Here is a 21,762-nt window from a genome sequence, read left to right on the forward strand (position 1 = left end):
AAAAAGTTAATCTGGGCGAATAAGCTGGACGCTAAAGAGCGGTTAAAGGATTAAAAAGTAAATAGTTAAAAAAAAAATGGCTGGGATATGATAAGTGTGTTTAAAAAACTGTTTTTAATAAATTTATTAAGTTAAATACTCAGAATTTTGCCACGCCAAATTCGAAATTCATGCAACTGCTTCCTGTAAGAAAAGCATTTTTAAAGCAATCGAAACGGTATAAAGGATTTGCATTCAAGTCACAGAACTTGTCCTACGTTTCTGAAGCAGCGGATTAAATAATCGAATCCTCACGATAGCACGCACATACAAACAGACTCGAACTGGAACAAAGAAAGCTTCCACTGAAGGCGTGTCCGAAAAAGAAGTCACTCTCGGCTTTCTTCCGTGGAATGGAATATTTCCTGGTTCCGGAAATACCCGAGTCCGAACTTCCTCACGAAAGTGGGCCACCAGTCACTTCTGCTTCATTCCGCTGCAGGAAATTCACCTCGGAACACAGGTAAGATGCTCCTTTCCTTTTCTGTTGCACGCCGTAGATTACGACAAAAGCATTACGGCTTTTCAAAAGATTTTTTTATTTTTTTTATTTTCTCGCATACACATAAACAAAGAAGCTGCTGTCTTTTAGCTGAATTTCAGCATTTCTTGAATCCCAAAACACATTTTTTGGAATAATGTTTGTTTGTATGTTAGTCTGTGTGTATAGACGATGACTCAAAAGCGCAAAGAGCTATATGAATGAAATTTGGTATGTGAACATAATACCAAAATTGTAGATTTCAGTCAGATTTTGGAGAAAATCTGTTTATGGGAAATCTGTGGATCCATTCGTATATGCATGGGCATTATAGTTAAAACTGGAAGTTAGTTAGATTCAGTTGAATGAATCTTCGGAATTGTAGAAGTATATCAAATTGTGGACCAAATCCTTCCGCATATTTGTCTATTTATTCTTGCGTATGCGCATAATGTTGATTCAAAAAAGCAACGATTACTATAAAAACATGAGATGGAACATTTACTCTTGTGAACAAATGCATAAATATAGAATTTCGGATCCAATCTTGCGTTTTTCTTCGTTTCTGCTCGAATCACGTGCGTACAGACAGTGCAATAAGCGTTGTAGTAAGATATTCATTGAAAGCCTTTTTGACACTTTTGCTTTACTGAGCTAAGGTTTTAATCTTGACAGGAAACTTGCTTCTGCGTTCTGTTGTTCATTGAGAGAAACGCTGATGTTGGTCACTTCAAAAATAAGACGAATTGCTATTATAATTAAAGTAAGTGACCACCTTAAGAAGTCGATTTTTAAAATTTAATATTCTTAATGTTTGAACAGTTGTCTTTATAAAAGCGTTTTGAATTTTGTTTTCTAATTTAATTTTGGGGAAAGGTACTCTTACTTTTTATATTTGCATTTATATTCGTTTTAATGTTATTTTCTCAAATTCAAATCTTTAATAGAATTTCCTTACGTAAAACCTCATGGAAATAAAACCTAATATACTGGGTGTTGCCGAATCGACCGACAAATTCAGAGGGGTGATAGTAGGCATCAAGAGGATAAAAAATCCCCACACAACATGGGTTCCTAAACGACATTTAGTAGGTAAAAATCGCAAAAATAGAGGAAGTCTAAAATTGTTGAAAAATGTAAAAAATTAATAAAAAAAAATAACAAATGATGTTTCAACTATGAATATTTTTAAAGTGAAAGTACACCGTTGAAAGTTTTTTTTTCATGCAGGTAACAAGCCGATTTAATGATCCAGGGGTTCGTAAATTACTGGAAATGAAAGAGTAGTTTAAAACCCTTATTGGCAAAAATATTAAAACTTGAAGAAAACTAAAAGTTTGAAATGTAAGGAATTTTATACTCTTTCATTCGATATAAGTGTGTAGTGTGAAAACTGAAGAGATTTTTAAGATATTCAAGAAAAACTAAAATGGGCACCTGAAAACTTGCTGCAACATCAGTACCGATGTTTGCAGAGAGTATTGCCAAATGCGAAAGATAAATGCTGGGAGTATTAGGCATTAAGGTGATCAAATTTATCATAAAGCATAGGGGAGCAGTCAACATTTTTCTGTGAAAATTGCAGAAACAGATTTCGAAAAGACAATGCGTCTGACGAAGAAAGTGGCTCTATGAATGCGAGGATTGGAAACAAAGTAATCGAGTAGAAGCTTTCTCGAATGTAAATTATTCATGCGTTTAAGGAATATAACAGCAGAGAGAAAGTATTCATCAATGAGCATTGCAGAATTGATGGTCATTAAACTTCATTTGCAAACAGATTTCACGAATGTAACTAAAATGTGCTGGTGCACCATCATGCGCTAACCAGTGTTCTGGCGCACTGGAACGTGCTGCAAGAAAACAGAATACTTGCGTCTCTGAGGCTTTCGTGCAGAAGATACAGTCCCAATAGGTGACTCTACCCAGACATTAATATTAAACTTAAGTTGTATGATCAACTAGATAGTGATGTGGGCATTTACAAATGACCAAATACCTGCATTATGCCTGTTGAAGACTCCTTCTCACGTAAAGCAGACTTAATCTGAGAATAAAACTCTAACAGAAAAGTGTGCATTTTCCTGCATGGCATTAAGCATCCAGCGTGCGAACTCCACCTGATTTGCGATTTTTACTGAAAAATGTTAACTGCTACCCTACGTTTTATTGTAATTTTTGATCACCTTAATGCCTAATACTCCCACCATTTATCTTTCGCATTTGGCAATACTCTCTGCAAACATCGGTATCGATGTTGCAGCAAGTTTTCAGGTGCCCATTTTAGTTTTTCTTGAATATCTTAAAAATCTCTTCAGTTTTCACACTACACACTTATATCAAATGAAAGAGTATAAAATTATTTACATTTTCAAACTTTTAGTTTACTTCAAGTTTTAATATTTTTGCAAATAAGGGCAATTTGCATTTTCGTTTCCATTCATTTACGACCCCCTGAATCATCCAATCTGCATTTACCTGCATGAAAAAAAAAAATTAACAGTGTACTTTCACTTAAAAAATTCATAGTTGAAACGTTATTTGCAATTTTTTTAAAATTAATTTATTACATTTTTCACAAATTTTCAGACTCCCTATATTTTTGCGATTTTTACATACTAAACGTCATTTGGGACCCTATGTTGTATGGTCATTTTTTGTCCTCTTGATGCCTCTATCTCCCCTCAGAATGTGTCGGTCGAATTCGGCAACACCCTGTATATTCTTTTGTTCCAATTTGGTATAACCATTTCTCAATATGTTCTGCAGCTCCTGAACTAGAGAATAAATAATCAATTCATTTAGAAATATTCAATAGTTGTTTTAATGTTTAACAATGGGGAAAAAAATTGAAATTTTTTATTATTGATCAATTAAACGTCAGTATTTAAAGAGTGGATAAAAATATAGTTTATTATTTAGTTCAAGAACTAGGTCATTGTTAGCTATCTTCAAAATTTAAAGTGAATCCTTTGATAAACCTCTAAACTGAAAGATTTCTTACTTTATACCTTTTTTTTTAACCAAAAAACGAAAGAAATCCTTTTTTCAATTGTAAAAAAAATTCTCTTTTAACTGGTTATGTTTTGGTTTCTTAAACATTTTTTCAAATGCAAAAATTCAAAAATATGACGATTCTAGAGTATTTTTCAAAAAATTCTTCCCGAACACAGTCACATTCCTTAACCTGAAATATATTTTGTTTGAATCAAACTAAAAGTTTCATTTGCATACTCAGTTGTGTGTTATTCATATTGCAATTACAGTTGGGTTTTTTTATGGTGGAAGTTTGAAGCCTTTATTTTCACGTTTTATTTTTTCTGGTATTATTCTTTTCTCTTAATCAACGCCTTTTCATCTTTTTGTGCATTTCTTTTGCCTTCCACTTCAATTAAATCTCCGAATTTTAAAGCAATCATCCAAAAATGTCCTTATATCATATTGCTATATGTTCGTGCTTCTGGTTCAGAGATGACAATAATGTATTAAATTTTGGTGAAAAGTTTTCAGCAATAATTCTTTATTGACAAAAGTAGGTCTCAAAAATTGCGTACGTAACAAAAAAAAAAAAAAAAAAAAAAAAAATGAAAACAGTTCTTTTAAACTAGCTTTTACTCACAAATTCTCTGAAAAATGAGAAAGCTTCGTCACAATTCATTGAATGGTTTATCTTTTATTCAATAAAGACCAAGTTTCCATATCTAGCTGACCCTCAGTCATCCAAGAGATGTGAAATCAGAGGTGTCCTGGATGAACAGTGGCGCAGGATGAATAGAAGCTCACTTTAGCTGAAACACAGTTTAATAGCACAATCTGTTGTATTGTTTACTTCAGATAAGCACATTTTGTAGTCTACAAAATGAGCTAAATTATGTTACAAATAATAAATTTTACGAAATATAATTTAAGATTCTATTGTTTATTGCCGAGATGACTGAAATCGCTTTTTTCTCCTGAATTGCCGGATGACTGAGAATCTATCCTATTGAAATGATTATTTTAGTTTAAACTGACCATTAAATTAGCCAGAGCCTCTGACTGATAAATTACAGTTTCCACCAAAGCCCCCCCCCCCTTCCTCACTAAAAAAAATGGGAAGTGTGAAGGAGAGAGCAGAGTGTGAAGAAGTGCAAGAGAATTTTGAAATATCAGTTATAGCGAAATAGATAAAGCCGTTGTGAAAAAATAACCTTGGTTTAAAATTACCCTCCAAAAAAAATACTTTTCAGAATTTCTTTAAACCTTTTTAAGGTATTTCCATTAAAAAAGTATTCTAAAATGCGAGACATTTCCATTAAATAACTGGTAGGAAAATGCAAGTAAATCTTGAAAATTAAATATTTTTGAAATATAAATCCAATAATTTTTTTTGGATTCAACACACAATTAAATAGATTATTAACTAACGCGATGGCAAATGAGTGGTAAAAATCTATTGCAGCAATCATTGTGTTATAAAATGCAAATTTTTATTAAATATATAAAAAAAAGGGAAAAAATAAAAATGATATTTTTGAGAAATGCTATTTTTTAAATTTTAAAGTGTTGCAAAAATGGATTTTGAGCGATCATGACTGTTAGTAAAGAAAGCGTTTAAACTTCCATTGATTTTTAATTATTTAAAAATTCAATAAAAATTCCGGAGGAGCATTTTTAACAAGCACCTACTATTCGAAAAGTAATTATCTTCAAAATTCGGTGACTCTACATCCAATGATCTGCTCCTGTAGAGGATTTTTTTTCCAATTTACAAGCAACACACTAGTCTGAAAAGTTAAAAACAAATAAATAAAATCATTTCAAATGTGGCGAAGGGAAGTATTCTATCCTTTTCTCTCACCTTGTGCAATCGCTTCTTAGAACTTTTGAGTTGCGCTGTGGCAACCAGTGCGTGCGCCTCTGATGGCGATAATAGCAATTTTCCAAATGGAAGAATTAACGAAACGTTGCAATGCGTGGGCAAGAAAAAAGCGTCCGAGAAAATGAAACCATTAAAGAAATAATTATTTTTCTTTTCCAGATAACCGTCTGTTTCCGATTAGCAATTTCTAACAGTAAATTTTAGAATTGCGAATCACCTTTTTCATAAATCATTTATTTTAGTAAAAAAATGAAATAGATTTATTTTCCTACACTAGCTTCAAACGACACTTTGGATGCAGGTGGGATTCTCCGAAATTTTCAATCTGTGAGGAGATAACGCGCATCTGCATCTTGGACACGTATTTATTTGCCACGAGCACATTATTAAGCATTTTTTTTCTCTTCTAATTGTAAAATTTGATAAAAACTTTTTTTAAAATTTATATTTTGAAGAGTAGATTTTTTTATTTTATATTTTATACTCTTCAGTTTGTAATTCATATTTTATTACTATAAATATTATGGAAACTTGACATCATTTTTCTTCTCTAATTTACTGTCAGGTGGTATTCTTAGCATGCCATCAATACTTAAAGTAATGAGTGGGTCAATGGATGATCTATTTTGAGAGAATTACAATAATATACTGTCACTGAGAATATACAAGTACACAGCATTTAAAAAGGTAGCAGAAAAGGAAATGAGTAAAAAATTGATTACAGAATTAAATTTTTATAAGCATAAAACAAGCCGAGTTAAATAAAAAGGTGTAATATTCAGTACAAGTTGAAGAAACAATTTAAAAACTGTCATTTCTTACCAAAATTATTGAAGATAAAACATGAATTTCCTCCTTTTACTTTGTTCCTATTCTTATTACGATTCTTAGCTGTTTTTAACCACCATAAAGGGAACTGTTTTTTCTGTTCGGAAAACACTTTTAAAAGTGAAGAAAACGAAAACCAACTATATTGTGCTCGAAAATATTGTAAATGTGATTATTAGAAATCGTTTACAATTGTATGCGTTTTTCACTTTTGATTTCATTTCTGTATCTCCTATTCGCTCAAAGAGTTCATGGGCGAGTCTTCCTCCCGACTCTTTGGTATTCCTCCGTCATTATTTCTTCCATGGCGATGCAGAAATAAATAGAAGGCAGGTTGCGGCTTTAAATCTCTGCGAGTAAAATAATTGCTGGCTGAATCATGATTTTAGATTGCGCTTTAAAATTCTTCTTTACTGGAAAATAATAATAATAATAATAATAATATCTTTTTTATAGGCGGAAGAGAAGGATGCTCAAAAATGTGTCTGTAACAAAAAAATCTTCAAAAATAGTTCTTATTTATTTTTTTAGAAAACCGTTCTTTTTCTTAGGCGATTTATTTTCTGTTTTCGAAAATAACAGGGTTGCAGGCTTCAAGTTATATGCATGTCTACTTCCATCAATTGCTAATACCGGCTTGCTAGTCAATGTTGCTAGTATAATGGATAATGTAATGACAGTGAATCCAAAAGCTGAATCTCAGTCAGCTGAGCATGCTTTGTGAATCGTTTGATTTGGGAACCTTTGACATTGTACACATACCCAGACGAACAAACAGATAGATGCTATTCAAGAAATTGCCAATCAATTTTATTTTGAGACTTTGGATCTAAATATCGAGATCGGATTTTTGCTTACAGTTCTTTTTCTTTTCAATAAGAAGTGCGCCTCCCTCGACCTTCTCCTACACTAGCTCATTAAGGAGCTTTCTATTTATTCTTTTAAAATGAGCATCCTTCCAAGGAAATAAAGAAGAAGCGCCAAAGCTCGTAGATGAGTCAAGTGCCGGAATAACGAGACAATTTGCGCACCCAGCTCTTTGCATTTTTTTTAGTTATTCTGTATACATGAATGTGGACTGCTGGATAAACATATTTCACGTAAACTTTTTTTTTTTAATAATTTACTAGAAATCTACAATTTTGACGTCGTTATTGTTACTTGTCCACTTGGACTGAACACCAATTCAAACCAAGTCCAAGAGATCGGGGAAAGAGGGGTGAAGTAGCTTCTGAGGGTAAGGAGCCCTGAGCACCCGAGGGTAGAAGTCTATTTTAGTTCGTAAGAAAATGGCACTCACACACTCACTTGCACATCCCCTTTTTACAAGAGAGCTCTTTCACACAGCTCACAGTTAGAACGCAGGGTAAAGAACAATCATGCCCTAGCCAGGACTCGAATCCGGGACGTCCAGAACACGAGGAAGACGCGCTACCCCAGGCCAGGACACCGGCTTCCATTTCGTCGTAATGCCCACATGTCGAATTTTGTCCTTCTGTCTTCTTGCATACACGCATAATCGTGTCAGTAGACCTGCAGCAGACAGACATAGCTTCATAAATAAATTTTTTCAGACTCAGGGAGATCTTGCATGAGGAGGTTCATCCAAATCAGGATTCTGACACAATCACAGTATTTGCTCTTCGGATTAAAATAAAAACATTGCATGCGAGGGAAATCCGTGCGAGTTCACTTAATAATTCATCATTGCACAAACTTAAAAGAGAAATTTTAATTACTTTATTGCCTTATATTAAAAATCGAAGTTCGTCCATTTTTTAAATTCTCTAAACCATCCGAGCTACCGCAAAAGAGCTATTGCCCAAGATAGGACTGTGATTCCGAACGTTGCTTGTAAGCAAACCGCATAGGTAGAGACAGGTTTTCGGGGTCAAAGCTTCACACTACTTCAACGAATTGAACTCAGCCAGAAGGTTTCTATGAAATCGGATCTCAAAAGTACAACCTTCCAACCATAATCTTACATCAGGCCCTCATTTCCCTGAAAGTTGGGCACGCATCTCTCTTCCTAGATTATAAGCGTCCCCCCAAGTCGTCATAAGCTCAGCCATTTTTCCGACAATAGAGCATACGTGTTCCTTCCTCAGTCACCGAATAACTACATAAGGAGCAATGCCAATCCCTTAACATAAACTCTGGCTTAAATGAGTCAATGAACTGACATGTTTCATTATTCTGTAGGCATGCATTCAACGACTCCGCCGGAGGACTGAAGAAAATGGCTTCCTATCGTCTCGTTGCCATGGTCACCGAAAATTACCTGCTGACGTGGCCCCAGACGTCGTATTCAAGACCCAGCTTGCTAATGTCCACTTGGACAGCCACCGTCGCCACTGTTCTTCTAATGATGACCTTTTTCGCCCAGGTCACGGCCGTCGTCGTTATGACTGACCCGACCCTGAACGTCCGAGGGCTTGTGTGGAGCAGTGGACTAAGAAGTAAGGACGCAAGGGTACCTGAAATGACATTGGTGTTATAACATTAAAGAGATCTTTTATCATGTGTTTGAGTACTCTTTCACTATTCACTAAGCCAATCACTCTTTCCTGACTAGTAGGTGATCAGTTAAATAATTTTCATGTTAACAGAGCTCTGTCATTTTATCTTATTCAGATAGGAGGTTTTAGTACTGTGAACACTGACTGTCCTGTTGTTCGTTTCCTGCCCTTCATAAAACTTCACAAACAAAATATTATAATACGACGAAAAGTAGCGTGTCACTAGAAAATCGAAGACCTTGACTGTTCATTTTTAGTGGCACTCTGATGTCTTGAGATTTGATTCTATAAGGAAGGTTCAAGTATACAATAAATATCATAAATGAAAAGTTATTAAAGTAATATGGCCTTCATAGTTATCATAATTTGGCGTCCTATGAACATTTTATCGATGCATCATGTATTTAAACCTATGCATAACAGATTTAATTGAAATAAAATAGAATCGAAATTTCTGGGAACCTGAATCTCAAACTTTTAGCAAACTAATACAATTGTATTTTTGAAGTTTTATATGAAATTTCCAACACTGTTTATACATTTTAAGCATCATTTCTAAAGTTTCATTTACTTTTTTCGTTTATACTGTCGAATGTATGGAATTTTTATTCTGAATAAAAACTGTTGTAGTTAAGTTGTTTGAAATATAAAGTCATGGCGACATTATTTTTCAGGCATTGAACCAGTGGGCAGAAGATCGAGTTGAGAAGAGCTCGGATGTTTTTCAGCACTGCCATTCTTCATTGTGTGTCATTGATCGTATCAAGCATTCCATCGTTCAAAGCAAAGATATCTGCTTAATAAACAGAGTTGTACATCCCGATCTTTTGTTTCGTTGTCACTTTTTTCCCCCCATTTAACATTTTCCCCATCATTTTGCATACATTCATTTTAGCTACCATTAAAGTATCCACAACAAGTGATAAATGGAAAAAAAATGAGCCGCAGGGAACAGTTTCACCAAATATAATGAATGGAAGAAGTTGAGACTGTTTTTCATCTGTAAGTTCTGCCTAAAACTGAAGTTTTAGGGAGACCTTCCAGCGGGAAGGGTCTCCCTAAAACTTCCTCTCGCGCCCTCTAATAAAGGTGAATTTTTTTAGATGTTTTTCTTCCCAATCAATTGTAAACACAGAACTACGCCACACAATGACATATCAAATTTGGTACATTCTGAGTTATCGCGTTGACACGCTTCTGAAAGTACAGACCGGCAGACATTCAACCCCTTCTTGGATTTGGCTCAACATTTGATAGATGTCTGAATGATGATAGATAAATGTCTGTTGACTTAATTTTTTTTATTTATCTTATTCTCTTCGATCGGAAGTGTTCGCTAACCTTTCAACAAACTTCCTTTGAGCGGAGTTTGCTCAACATATGATGTGAAGACCGCACACCAAGTGTCATCCATCTATCTCAAACCCTTTTTAAGTTATCACAGGCAAACTTTTTGAAAGTGACGATACTTTCTCTATTCTTCACATGTGGGAGAGTAAAAACATCCAGCAGAACAGACCACCTAGCGCAAAGAGTCTGATTTTGCCACTTCTTGAATAGCCAGTCATTTTTTTTTTAAATTTTTAGTTATATGTTTATTTAAAAAGTAATAAAAATATTAACATTTTTCTGAATAACTTCAGAACGTATAACTGCAGGAAAATTATTTTTACACCACTTTCAAATAAACTATCTTTGAATAACTTTAAAATCTAAAAATGAACTTTTCACTGATACCAATGTTAATGATTAATAATTCTAATTTTAATCCTCTAATTTTAATAAAATTAATTTTTTCTAATTTTTAAAAGTTTTTTCGATATATTTATAGTATATTAATATTTTTCATTGCTTTGATAATTTCTCTTATGCATAAGCGTATTACGAAGGTATTAGATAATAATTTTTAATTGAGTATATTTTATCATAGCTGAACAGTTCAGTGTAAATTTAAAAAAAAAAATTCTGTAAAGAAAGACAATTCAAGCCCCCCCTCCAATTATTTTGTTTATTATGAGACATTTAGAACTTCAATTTTTCTTTTTTCTTTAGCGGTTTACTTATTAAATAATTTTTTTTTCTCTTTTTTCTACTGAGCTCTGAATTGTAAGATCCAAGTTACACGATAATTCACCTATAAGATGCAAATTCTAAATTATGATACTTACATATATTTTGGAAGGCACATAATTTAGGTACAAAAGTTTATATCACGTTAAAAATTATCCATCTGAATTTTCTGAATATTCGCGATATATTTAAATCTATAACTGAATGGCGATTTCGATCGTTTCATGACTGTGAAACTGCAGCCCAAACTCGTCTTTATGACTGATTTATGATTGCGTATATTTGAACCCATCGGAGAGAAGAGACAAAGGTTTATTTTTCTATTTACTTAATTTCATTCTTACTACTAATTTTTAATAAATGTAAATGTGAAATTTAAACACGTTGCAGAATTTCTAACCATTGAATGGATTTTCTTGAAATTCTCCTCACATATATTGTAAAGTGTGAGCGAGGCTTCTGTGAATTTTTAGTGAAAAATCGTTTTATTTTTTCATTTTGTATTTTTTAAAACTTATATAGAAAAGGTTATTTATCTCTAGATTTGCTATTCCTATTGATGAAATCATTACAAATATTATAATTCTTTTATCAGAAGACAAAAATGTTCCTCATGTGCCACCGATTTATCATTTATATCTTTTAATTACATTTTATATATTTTTAAAAAAAATTTCTGAGCTGATAATAGTATTTTATGTAAAAAATAATGTTGCAGGCGATAAGAGGATTTTATGTATAGTAACATTTTATATTAAAGTGTTTTGTCCTTTAAAACATAATGTGCATATTTTTTAAAAAATGGGTTTAATAGAAGCCTGTGTTTCATTTCTACATAATTATTATTTACTATCCACCGTTGACGACCAGCTATTTGCCGGTATTAATGCTTTTCTGCTAAACATTTTGCATAACTTGGTCAAAACTATGTTTTTCGGAATCAGAGATTTCTGAACGAATCAAAATGTCGAGTTCGAATTTTTTTGACGATTACATTACCTTCTCTGTACTTCATATATAATCAAGTAAAAATGAAATATTACATACTGAAGCAAGTTTATAATGCTATCGAACAATTCAGTATCTTTTGTTAAATTCATCGTAGTCGAACTGTTCAGTCATGGTTGCGGGAACGTGAGGACTCAGTTACACACGTTCCTTGACCTTCCCAGTCACCGGACTTGAACATCATAGAGCCCCTGTTATCTGTTTTGGAAGAAAGAGTTACGTTAACCATCCCCAGCACCTCTCCGGGAGTGAGAGCAGTTTCTACATGGAATGGTACAACATCCCACTTGCCATTATGCGGAACTTGTATATGGCCATTTCAAGAAGGATTCAAACCATTTTTACTACCAAGGGTGCTTCCACACCATTTTATGAGCAAAACGCTTTTTTTTTCGTATGGGTTTTTCATTATTTTGGACAATCTCTGTGCATGCATATATATATATATATATATATATATATGAAATTTTTCCGAAGTTCTTTCATGAGAATCTATAAATAGGTATTCTTCCTATAGGAATTTATCTAAAAAAAAGAGAATAAATTTTATGCTGCATCTTTCCCACTCCTTTATTTCATTTTCTTTACATGTTTTAACATAACCAAACGATTTTGATCTTCTCTTTCTCACCATCTCTTTCAGCTGTGCGAATATTCGGTTTGAATGCCTCGAAGTTGCTGGCCCAAAGGAATTATGACGACAGGTTTTGTTTCGGCATTGCATCAAATATTCTTCGTTAAAAGACTTTTTTCCTTAGAAGCGTTTCTTTTTTTTTTTTTTGCTAACACTATTTAATGGATTATGATTTAAAAATAAAAAGCTGCAGGAAACACATACCTCTGTCTTAATTGTTGATTAGATAGCAACTGACAGGATTGAAGCTTTTTATATACAGGTACATAATAATAAAACCTCTTATTTTTTCAATAGAATTAATATATTTTTACTTAAAGTTTTTTCATTGCGAATATTCCACCCTCCCCCCCCCACACACACCAAAAGACCGAATATTGTTTTTTTTTTTTTTCTGGCTTCCAAGGTGATTTGCAGTTGCCACATATTAAAGTTAACTTGATCATGAAGATACTATAAATCGATGATGGTGATATAATAAATCGAAGCGATCTACAATGGCATCGGTAGTAGCTCTTCCATTGTCATTGCAGACAGGTAACATCCGTAACAACTATCTGGGAATTTTTCATCATCAATACATACTAACTTTTCCTGTAAATTTGATACAGTACATTAAAAGCAATCAGTTAGCAAAATTCAAATTTGAAAAATTTTACATCCCGTTAACCATCCCCAGCACCCCTCCGGGAATGAGTCTCTGGGCAAAAGCCATCTGACTAAAATCCAAAGAATTTAGACCGTATGAACTGCCTTAACAACTATACCACTGATTTTTCTGGCTTAGACCCTCGCTCTAACTGAGTAATCTCTCCTCTACTCTTGCTAAAAGGTAGTAGAGAAGAGCTTATCTAGACACGGGGTCCGAATCCCGGGAAGGAGTAATGGCAGCGAAAGTGCCAACAGTCTTCTTAATCAGCAATTTAACATTGACACATTTCGCTGAGGCGATCATATCGACTATATTCGCCTTATTTTCAAGTAACTTTTCACCTCATTTTTTCCCCAAATATATTCACAATAAAATACATGCTGTTTGCCTAAATGCGGGAGCAGTTCGGCACGCTTTTTATACGTGGTAGGAGGCAAATAGAGGCTGCTTAGACACTCTCTGGGTCCGATAAGGGTAAGGAAAAGTTCCATGCTTTTAAGTGATTAGTTTAAAAGATCTACACATTTCTTGGCTGTTTCATTTGTAGGTAGGCCCCCTTTAAAATATCATCAGATAACTTTTTAAGACGCCACCGCTTTTGCTAATGACACCAGACCTTGATAGTGAGCATGAAATGACTCTCGTCTAATTCTGTAACATTAAGTGTATCGGCGAAACGTGCAGCCATTTCAGATCCAGTCGACCGTATAGCCGAAAATGAAAAAATAATGATAGTCCTGATGACAATGATGATTTATTGTTTTGCCTTAAAAAAATTGACATTACACTATTTCAGTTTGTTTCCACAAAAGGAACCCAATGTTTTCTAGCAAACAGATTAATTACCTTTCAAGAAAGCCTTTTTTTATTTTTAAATGTTAATGGCAAAGCCCTCTTTATAAAGAAGGAACAACTTCACAATGACATACAACGCTTCTAGCCGCCTCCATCGAGGAGTGAGAATCAGAACTTGTTCAAGATGAATTCAGCAGTATTTTTGGTGAGTTCTTGTTCCCTTAATCTTTATAACTAGCGATACTAAAACTACAGCAGAAGATTTCCATATCTTTTCTAAGAGGTTAATAAGAAGTGTAACGTAAAACCGTCGTAATTTTTATTCCTTCGTGGACTTTACTATGGAAATGGATCTGAAATGCATGCTTAGTCCCAGCACGAAATGCATAAGTACACTCATTCGTGTCACTTTAACAAGCTTTGGATAAAAAGTATTCATATTTTTCATAATCATAAAATAAAAAATACTCAGTTACGTTTGTTACATTTTTGTCTGGAAAAGAAACATAGAGTTTCTGTGTAATGGAGGTTAATGCCAAGTAATTTTCTAGAAAACATGATCCATGATTCTTTTTATTTCCTGCGCATGAATAATCAATATATTATTGAACGTAAAAACAATCTTTTTTTTTATTTTTAACTATTTTCTTCTTTTTACTCTTTATTTTATTAATTCATTAGCCACATTTGAGAAAAAGCTGGTGTTGTGTTCACATTTAATTAATTGTCTTATCGTTAAGTTAATATTCATGATTTACTTAAGGAAATATATTAAAGCATCAAATTGTGACAGAAATTAATGGCGTGTTATTTTAATGGTCTTACACATGCTTTCTTTATTGATATGAACCAGTCTAAAAGAGACAAAGCCTGTGGTATCACAATGCTATTAAAAGTGAAATTCATTCGGTTCTTCATTTTTTCATACATCATGTAAACAGCACAGATATTAAACAGAATAATTCTCCCTTAGCTTTCGAATGTGGAAGAAAATCACACAATTAAATATTTGGTGAAGCAATGAGAATGGCTTGAATTTTAGTGCAGCAATGTTGCAATTGCCTCCAAAAAATCATTGGAAAAATTGGCAAAAAAATTTTGTTCTATTATTATTAAAAAGGCATTTCTTAAATTTTAAAATGGGGTAAAAATTATTTTTGCGTAATAATAATTTCACACACAAAAAATTTTTTTTGCTTAATTTTTAATTAAAATTTTAATAAATAAAATGTCTCCGACGTTTACAGTTCTATTTCCCAAATTATATTAATACACTAGCTGACCCTGCGAACTTTGTTCTGCCATATAAATTATTTCTATTGAATATTTTACTTGTTCATGAAAAATTAACGAATGTATTGTAAGTGTGTGGGGATGGGATCTATGACAGAAAGAAGAATGGAGCGCTGTAGACGATGATCGCCGATAAAAACAAAAAAACAAACCAACTCCAACCATTCATTTTCTCAATACAATGTATTTGATTAACGTAACGAACATATATATTGTTTGATCTCTTAGAAGTTAAACGTAAAGTGAAAAAAGTAATATATTTTTGTCCTAAAGTATAAAAATGAAATAACGAAAATCAATATTCATTTCGAAGAGCAATTGAGTGTACGATATTTTTTGTCAGTCCGTCTTTAGCCAACACAAATAAGCTCGATGGTTTGCCCACGAGAGAACATGCCACGTATAATTGTTCGTGTGAAAAACATGGTGTGCCCAAATCTAAGCCGCAAACAGACATCTTATGGCCTTGCGACTTATTGATTGTCATTGTGAATGCCAATCTACTTGAACGCGTTTGAATTCAATTGGCACGTCTCTGAGAATCATTGGAATTCGTGGCAGCAAAACATTTCCAGCTCAAAATTTGCCATTCAAAATGGTGGTTTCGATAACATTTTTCATCAATTTTTTAATGACCAATCGCGTGCCATTGCACAGCCGTGGTGGATTCAAATTCCGAAGTAAAATAATTGGAGATCCAACTTTTAGTCGTAGAAAGTGTGGTGATATGCCTGGCAAATCCAGTGAGTTCAAAAACTCTATTGGATAATTTGCAGCATCGTTAGTATAGCAAACTGTATCGATCGATTTGTATGATACCAAGTTGCCTGGCAACGACTGCTTATCTTGAAGTTTAAATCGTCGACGTCCACATTTTTTGCTGCCAAAATGGCTCTTTCTACCAGCCACGCATTATTTAGTATTATGTGCGTACATCGGGAAATGTGGTCAATGAGAGCATTTTGCGAATCAACGATAGTGCAGAAATGAGTGGGCGATTTTATGCATCCAGTATTTTCATAGACAGCAACTTTTCCATCCCCGATATCTATCAATTGGTCCGAGAATATGTCAGCAGATGGATCTTGTAGCATTTGGACGCATGTTTATTTTTAGCTGGACTTTTTCAACATTATGCCACAGTGGCGATGATTTCAAGCAAGCATTGATCTCATCAGCGTACATTAAACTTGGAATGACGGGATAGGGACACCCTAATTACCTAGCGTTATGAAATATACTTTACGACCTATTATCATACCTACCAAATACACATAAAAAATTTCATAAAAATCGGTCGAGCCGTTTCGGAGGAGTACGAACACAAACACCGTGACACGAGATTTTTATATATTAGATATTATGACAAATATTATGAACTTTCAAAACAGATTTTTTTTCTCAAAATCATTACCAGATGGCAACATGCGTCTGCAATCAAAATTTATTACTTTAACTGTTCATTAATAATTAATTCCCGGAAATGCTGAAATAGTGTATCATCCTTTTAGAAAATATAAATGTATTTAATTTCTAAACCCTATCATTGTAATAAACGTCTGAAGCCAACGGGAATGGTCTCCCAAAACCTTTCTTGCATATTCTTTAATTAACTTGCCATGCCAAAGAACGCCTTGCATAAATTTGATGTACTATAATGACAAAAAATTAACTTTTGGCGTGAATTTTACTGAATCTATAGTGTCATACTTGGCGGATTTTTTGGCGATTAATCCCTGGTATGCGGCTAACAGTGACCGAAAATCAAATTTGTCAAATTGACACGTTTTTCCTAATCGATCCAAACAGAGATTTGACACAAAACTGCACTTGTAGTCACAAAATCCTCGATAATTTGATATAGTTAAGTCATTGCCTTTTTGAATTATCGCGTTTACATGCTTCTGAAAGTACAGACCGACATACAGTCAATCCGTAATTAGTTTTGTCTCAACTTTGACAGATGTCTACACTACAGATGCTAAATATGTGTACCTAATATTATCTATTTAGTTCTCTTCGTTTAATAATTATCGTGTTAATTTATTTTCAAACAGCCGGACAGACGGATTTCTTAGGAATAAAATTTACTGAAAATTTGATAGAATTGACAAATTTGGTGTGAAGACCGTAGACAAAATTTCAATCGTCTAGATAAAAATGTTATTGAGTTATCTTTGTCACATACAGAGAGACAGACAGACGGACATTTTCCACAAATGTGTTTTTCGAATTCAAAAAGGTCTTAAACATGGAGATTTGTCAAAATCTCGAGTTTTGACGATTATTATACTTCCTCTATATTACGTATATGAAAAAGTGAAAAATTATTTATATAATTCAATCTAAACAAATATGTAACGAGTCAAATTAGATAAAAGTAAACAAAAAGGAGATAATTTATTTCACTTTCACAGCATATCTACGCGAGTTAATTTTAACAGTTTTCTGAAATTTTTAATATCGGGTACACGCAGCCGAGAGTGAGTGAATAAATTCCTTCAGTTATTTATAATTTAATCATTCAATTTATAAATAAACCCGCAGGTGTCTTGACTGGGTAGCGCATTTTCCCTGTAATTTGGGCGTCCCGGGTTTGAGTCCTGGTTGGGGCATGGTTGCTCCTTGCCCTGTACTTTGTTTGTGAGGTATGTGAAAGAGCCCTCCTGTAATAAGGGGTTGTGCAAGTGAGTGTCATCTTCATATGAGCTAGAAGTCAGACTTCTGCCTTCGGGTGCTCAGGGGTCTTTGTCCTGAGAAGTTACTGCACGAACTCGGCTTAAAGCACTGACTTCGCTAGCGAACTTGTCCATGACAAGTGCCATAAGTAACAACAACATGAATAAAATCATTGCAAATATGTTTGTCAAGATAGATAAATGCATGGTTAGATAAATGAGGTTTCCTAAAATTCCACACATTTCCTGCATAGAGTCAGTTACATATTTCCTGAATACTGACCATGAGATAAGCATTTTGTTTGTGACTTTTTTTAAAACAAACAAACAAAAGAACAATGTATATGCTCAGTCGATTTTTGAAAAAAAAAAAAAAAAAAAAGCCAAGTCCACATGATTTATGGTTACATTTCTTTTCAATTGAACACACATTCCAATATTCAGACTCTTCAAAAATAGATATAAGGAATAATCGAACCTACAATTGTCTTTAAGATCCATAAACTTTCAAATGTCTGTTATGTAAGTGATAGACATACTAGATTTAAAGAAATGCCGGACAGATTGGAATTCTACAAGGGCTCCTTTTTTACTCCATTGATATTTTACTCTCCTTATTTTTTAAAAAAACAAAAATTATTTTTATTCCTATTCTTTTTAATCTCTTAGATCTATATAAATTTGCGTTATGTACTTAGGGACTAAAATATTAAAAAATTAAAATAGTAAAAGCATTTTAAGATGAAAACGTTTCATTTTATTTCATGAAACATAGTATCTTGCATAGTTTACCCATTATGAATCCGCATACTTTTTAAATGAAGAAACATTAACTTAATGATGCAAAAAATAACTTTTCGTTTTATTTTAGAATGTTAACTAAGCTGAAGATCAGATGGTGGAGAGCCTACAGTATTTCAATTCTGAGGCTGAAGCTCCGCACTCCTCTTCGAATAATCTGAAAACACAAAACTTTGCCATATTTTTAATTTCTTAAAATTCTGTCAATATTTTTAAAGAAATCGACCCTAGCACATTCTAGCCCCCAAAGTATATATTTGCTAAGCTCGGTGGTTCTGAATCAAATGGTCCATTACACATTCTACTTTGTTATTGGTAGAGATGTACTCCTTTTCATATTTTTGTCATTATTATAGGAAGTGAGGATATAATTATTATACGATCCTATTTATTGGGACATTTGTAAAATATGCTTAATCGATGTTGGTATGAAGGAGGGGAGAGGGGATGAAAGTATGCTTTGAATATAAAAAATGAATGCGTTTTTGTCGTTTTTTTTAAAGTCGAATAGGATGTGGGGAGTGAAAACATAATATAATGGTCCACGCCCTTCATACCGATTTGCTTAACACTGATGATAGTTGTTCATTAAGTCACTGATGAAAATTGAAGCTGTAAAGTTTCCGATATGCTGCTGTTGGTTCACCTTTTGCCACACAGAAGGGAAAAGGAATTATTTTTAATTAAAGAATTTTTAGCTGAAAATTAAATAACTTTATTATTAAGATCATGAAGTCTGATTCAGTAGTTCTGAATAAACATTCCTTCATACTCTTGCGGCTGTTATCAGCCGACGCAGTTAACTCAAAAATAAGCAGCTAAGCTTAACCATTGTCAGATGGAAATTGATAACCAAGATTATTATCCTATGCAAATGATTATTGGTTTATATTAAAACTCGAAACATTGCCTTTATAATGACATAGACTTCTTTTAATTTTTTAGTGTAATACATAATTTGCGACAGTTCATTTCTATAAATTTAAACTCATTCATCCAAGCATTCAATGTTAAAATTAAGATTTTTTTAAAAAATGCTTGATTTTGGGCATTCATTCCGAAGTAGGATTTCCACTTCCACTTTTATTTTGTAATGTATACTTTTTTTTTAATTCGTACGTGTTAAACTTTATTTTGACTCATTCAATTAAATTCATGTTTTTCAGTCTTATCAAATAACAAGGTAAAATTGTTTCAAAAAAGAAATTGAATTCGTCATTAAGATTTAACAACCAAAAATTCAATCATTTGGCGCAATAATCTGGTCCTCATAGGTGACTAGTTTGATAATATAATGCCAAATGGTAAAACAAGAATTTGATCTGACGTCTTTGACAGGCCGATATTAAACAAGTAAAGTAGAGTGCTGCCTAAGTGACCCGTCACGTGAGAAGGGTGTGATATGACTTTTTTTTGAGGCAATTTCAGTTTAATATATAATTGCGCCTTCATTTCATTTACAGAGGCCATATGCTGGAACATTTCGAATTAAAATAAACTATTATTTATATTTCGGAATATTATTCTATGGAATGGATTTTATTCATTTTTTCAAACTGCCCTGCAAATCCTTATAGGCTAATTTTTTTATATGGCTGGCTGACTTTGTGTTCTAAGTATTGTGTAACTGGTCATTATAATTTTTTGACTGTTTTTACGATTTTTTGAAATTTAAATTACTTCAAAAAATTTTTTTTCATCCGCGATGTACCGAAACCGAATCCATGAAGGGGATTTACAATTGAATGTTTTGTCACATATCTGCTGATAATAATATTTGTTACTTAAATATTACCCATGTCGAGATTAAATTAAGAACTATAAAAAGTGTCTGGTTTTGAAAATTGGAAACAGAATACGGAAAAGGGTTGCTCCAGAACTTATTAGGTTTAATCTGATTCTGATTGCTAAATATAAGATCGAATAAAAGCGTTGCTCAAGAAGTATACTGTTAAAATAAATAAGTCTCAACGCTTAATATCCAGTTGAATTCACTTAATTTCATTCGAAACATACAACGAAATAGTATTGCAATGTTCCAAAATTCGACCTCAAGGTTTGGATCCATTTTCCCTCCCAGTGTCAGAAAATAAATTTTTGGAATTGTGTTTATCCTTCTTTGAACATGATAATTCGAGCATGAAATGTGGTATGAGCCGCTTTCAAGAAATTTGAAGATTTCTAAAAAATTCTAAACCAAATCCGTCAATGGGAACTTTGTTAGTTCTTATCCAGGTGAACACGAGAACTCCTGAACACAAACAGCTAAATGAATGAAATGAAGCAATTAGATTTATCAATAGAATGATAGACATGTCTCAAAGTTTGTACGCAGTGCTTAAACGAGTTGACCACCGTTTGCGAGTACGCGAATGCGCCCCCTGGAAAACACAGACTTGTCAATATTCAACTTGCAGTCTGTCAACATTTTAGACCTGTGTCATATTTTATTTCCAATTTGGTTGAAAGTAAGACCAACTGGATTCCTTTGCTGTATTATAAAGCACCAAACACGTCCTATTGTGTCGATATATGACAGTTCCGTGAGTTCTTTTTCAGAATAACAAAAATTTCAATTATTTATAAGTTCACTAAATTTCTATATGACTCAATTTTTGGAATGTTTTTCTTTCAGCAGATCTTCGCCTGCCTGCTGTTATCAGGCACGAATGATGCATCGACTCTCGGCGACGAAAAAGTTCTTCACGGAGGACACGGAGTTAAAGAGGGCGGAATTGGCGCCAAAGATCAAGCAGGCACGGGTTACGGAGGCCACAAGGGCGGAGTCAAATCGACCGGGTACAGCAGGGGCTTCAGTTATGGGACCGGACATGATACTGGGAAAAGTGTGAGCGTCGGCGATGAAGAGTTTGGTGGCAAAGGCTTTGGCGATAAAGAATTCAGAGGATATGGACTCGGAGGGCTAGGATACGGTGGATTAGGATTTGGCACTTTCCGCGCGCCTTTCCTTTTCTTCAGGTGAAGATAAAAATGCTGAAAGCAAGTCCTTTTTATGAAGCAGAAATGCTTCGTTATGCATTTGTTCGCATCTCATTTCTTAAAGGCCGAACTGTGCGAATGAAATAAAACTTTTGCTTGTTGA

General features: G+C 33.5%; 2 protein-coding genes across 3 annotated transcripts; both read left to right on the forward strand.

The window, feature by feature from the left end:
* Window positions 1-392: 392 nt before the first annotated feature.
* LOC129971253 (uncharacterized) lies at window positions 393-9,551 on the forward strand. The gene is made up of 3 exons (XM_056084847.1): window positions 393-502; window positions 8,412-8,668; window positions 9,403-9,551. Exons 1-3 carry the CDS (start codon window positions 393-395, stop codon window positions 9,432-9,434), a joined length of 399 nt encoding a protein of 132 aa, XP_055940822.1. The 3' UTR covers window positions 9,435-9,551.
* A 4,459-nt stretch (window positions 9,552-14,010) lies between these two features.
* On the forward strand, window positions 14,011-21,762 carry LOC129972942 (uncharacterized). Of its 2 annotated transcripts, none has more exons than XM_056087264.1 (2): window positions 14,011-14,092; window positions 21,295-21,762. In XM_056087264.1, the coding sequence occupies exons 1-2, from the start codon at window positions 14,072-14,074 to the stop codon at window positions 21,640-21,642; spliced, it is 369 nt and encodes a 122-aa protein (XP_055943239.1). In that variant the 5' UTR covers window positions 14,011-14,071; the 3' UTR covers window positions 21,643-21,762. The 2 variants fall into 2 exon arrangements, with proteins under 2 accessions (XP_055943239.1, XP_055943242.1); XM_056087267.1 differs by having other exon boundaries at window positions 14,022-14,092; window positions 21,298-21,762.

Source organism: Argiope bruennichi, chromosome 6 (assembly GCF_947563725.1).
Source record: "Argiope bruennichi chromosome 6, qqArgBrue1.1, whole genome shotgun sequence".
Classification (NCBI taxonomy): Eukaryota; Metazoa; Arthropoda; class Arachnida; order Araneae; family Araneidae; genus Argiope; species Argiope bruennichi.

Bases quoted from the DNA above. Each gene is read 5' to 3' on its own strand.
- LOC129971253 (XM_056084847.1), top strand. From the start codon at position 393: ATGGAATATTTCCTGGTTCCGGAAATACCCGAGTCCGAACTTCCTCAC. The intron at 503-8,411 runs GTAAGATGCTCC...ATTATTCTGTAG, and splicing joins AAATTCACCTCGGAACACAG to GCATGCATTCAACGACTCCG. The intron at 8,669-9,402 runs GTAAGGACGCAA...ATTATTTTTCAG, and splicing joins GTGGAGCAGTGGACTAAGAA to GCATTGAACCAGTGGGCAGA.
- LOC129972942 (XM_056087264.1), top strand. From the start codon at position 14,072: ATGAATTCAGCAGTATTTTTG. The intron at 14,093-21,294 runs GTGAGTTCTTGT...TTTTTCTTTCAG, and splicing joins TGAATTCAGCAGTATTTTTG to CAGATCTTCGCCTGCCTGCT.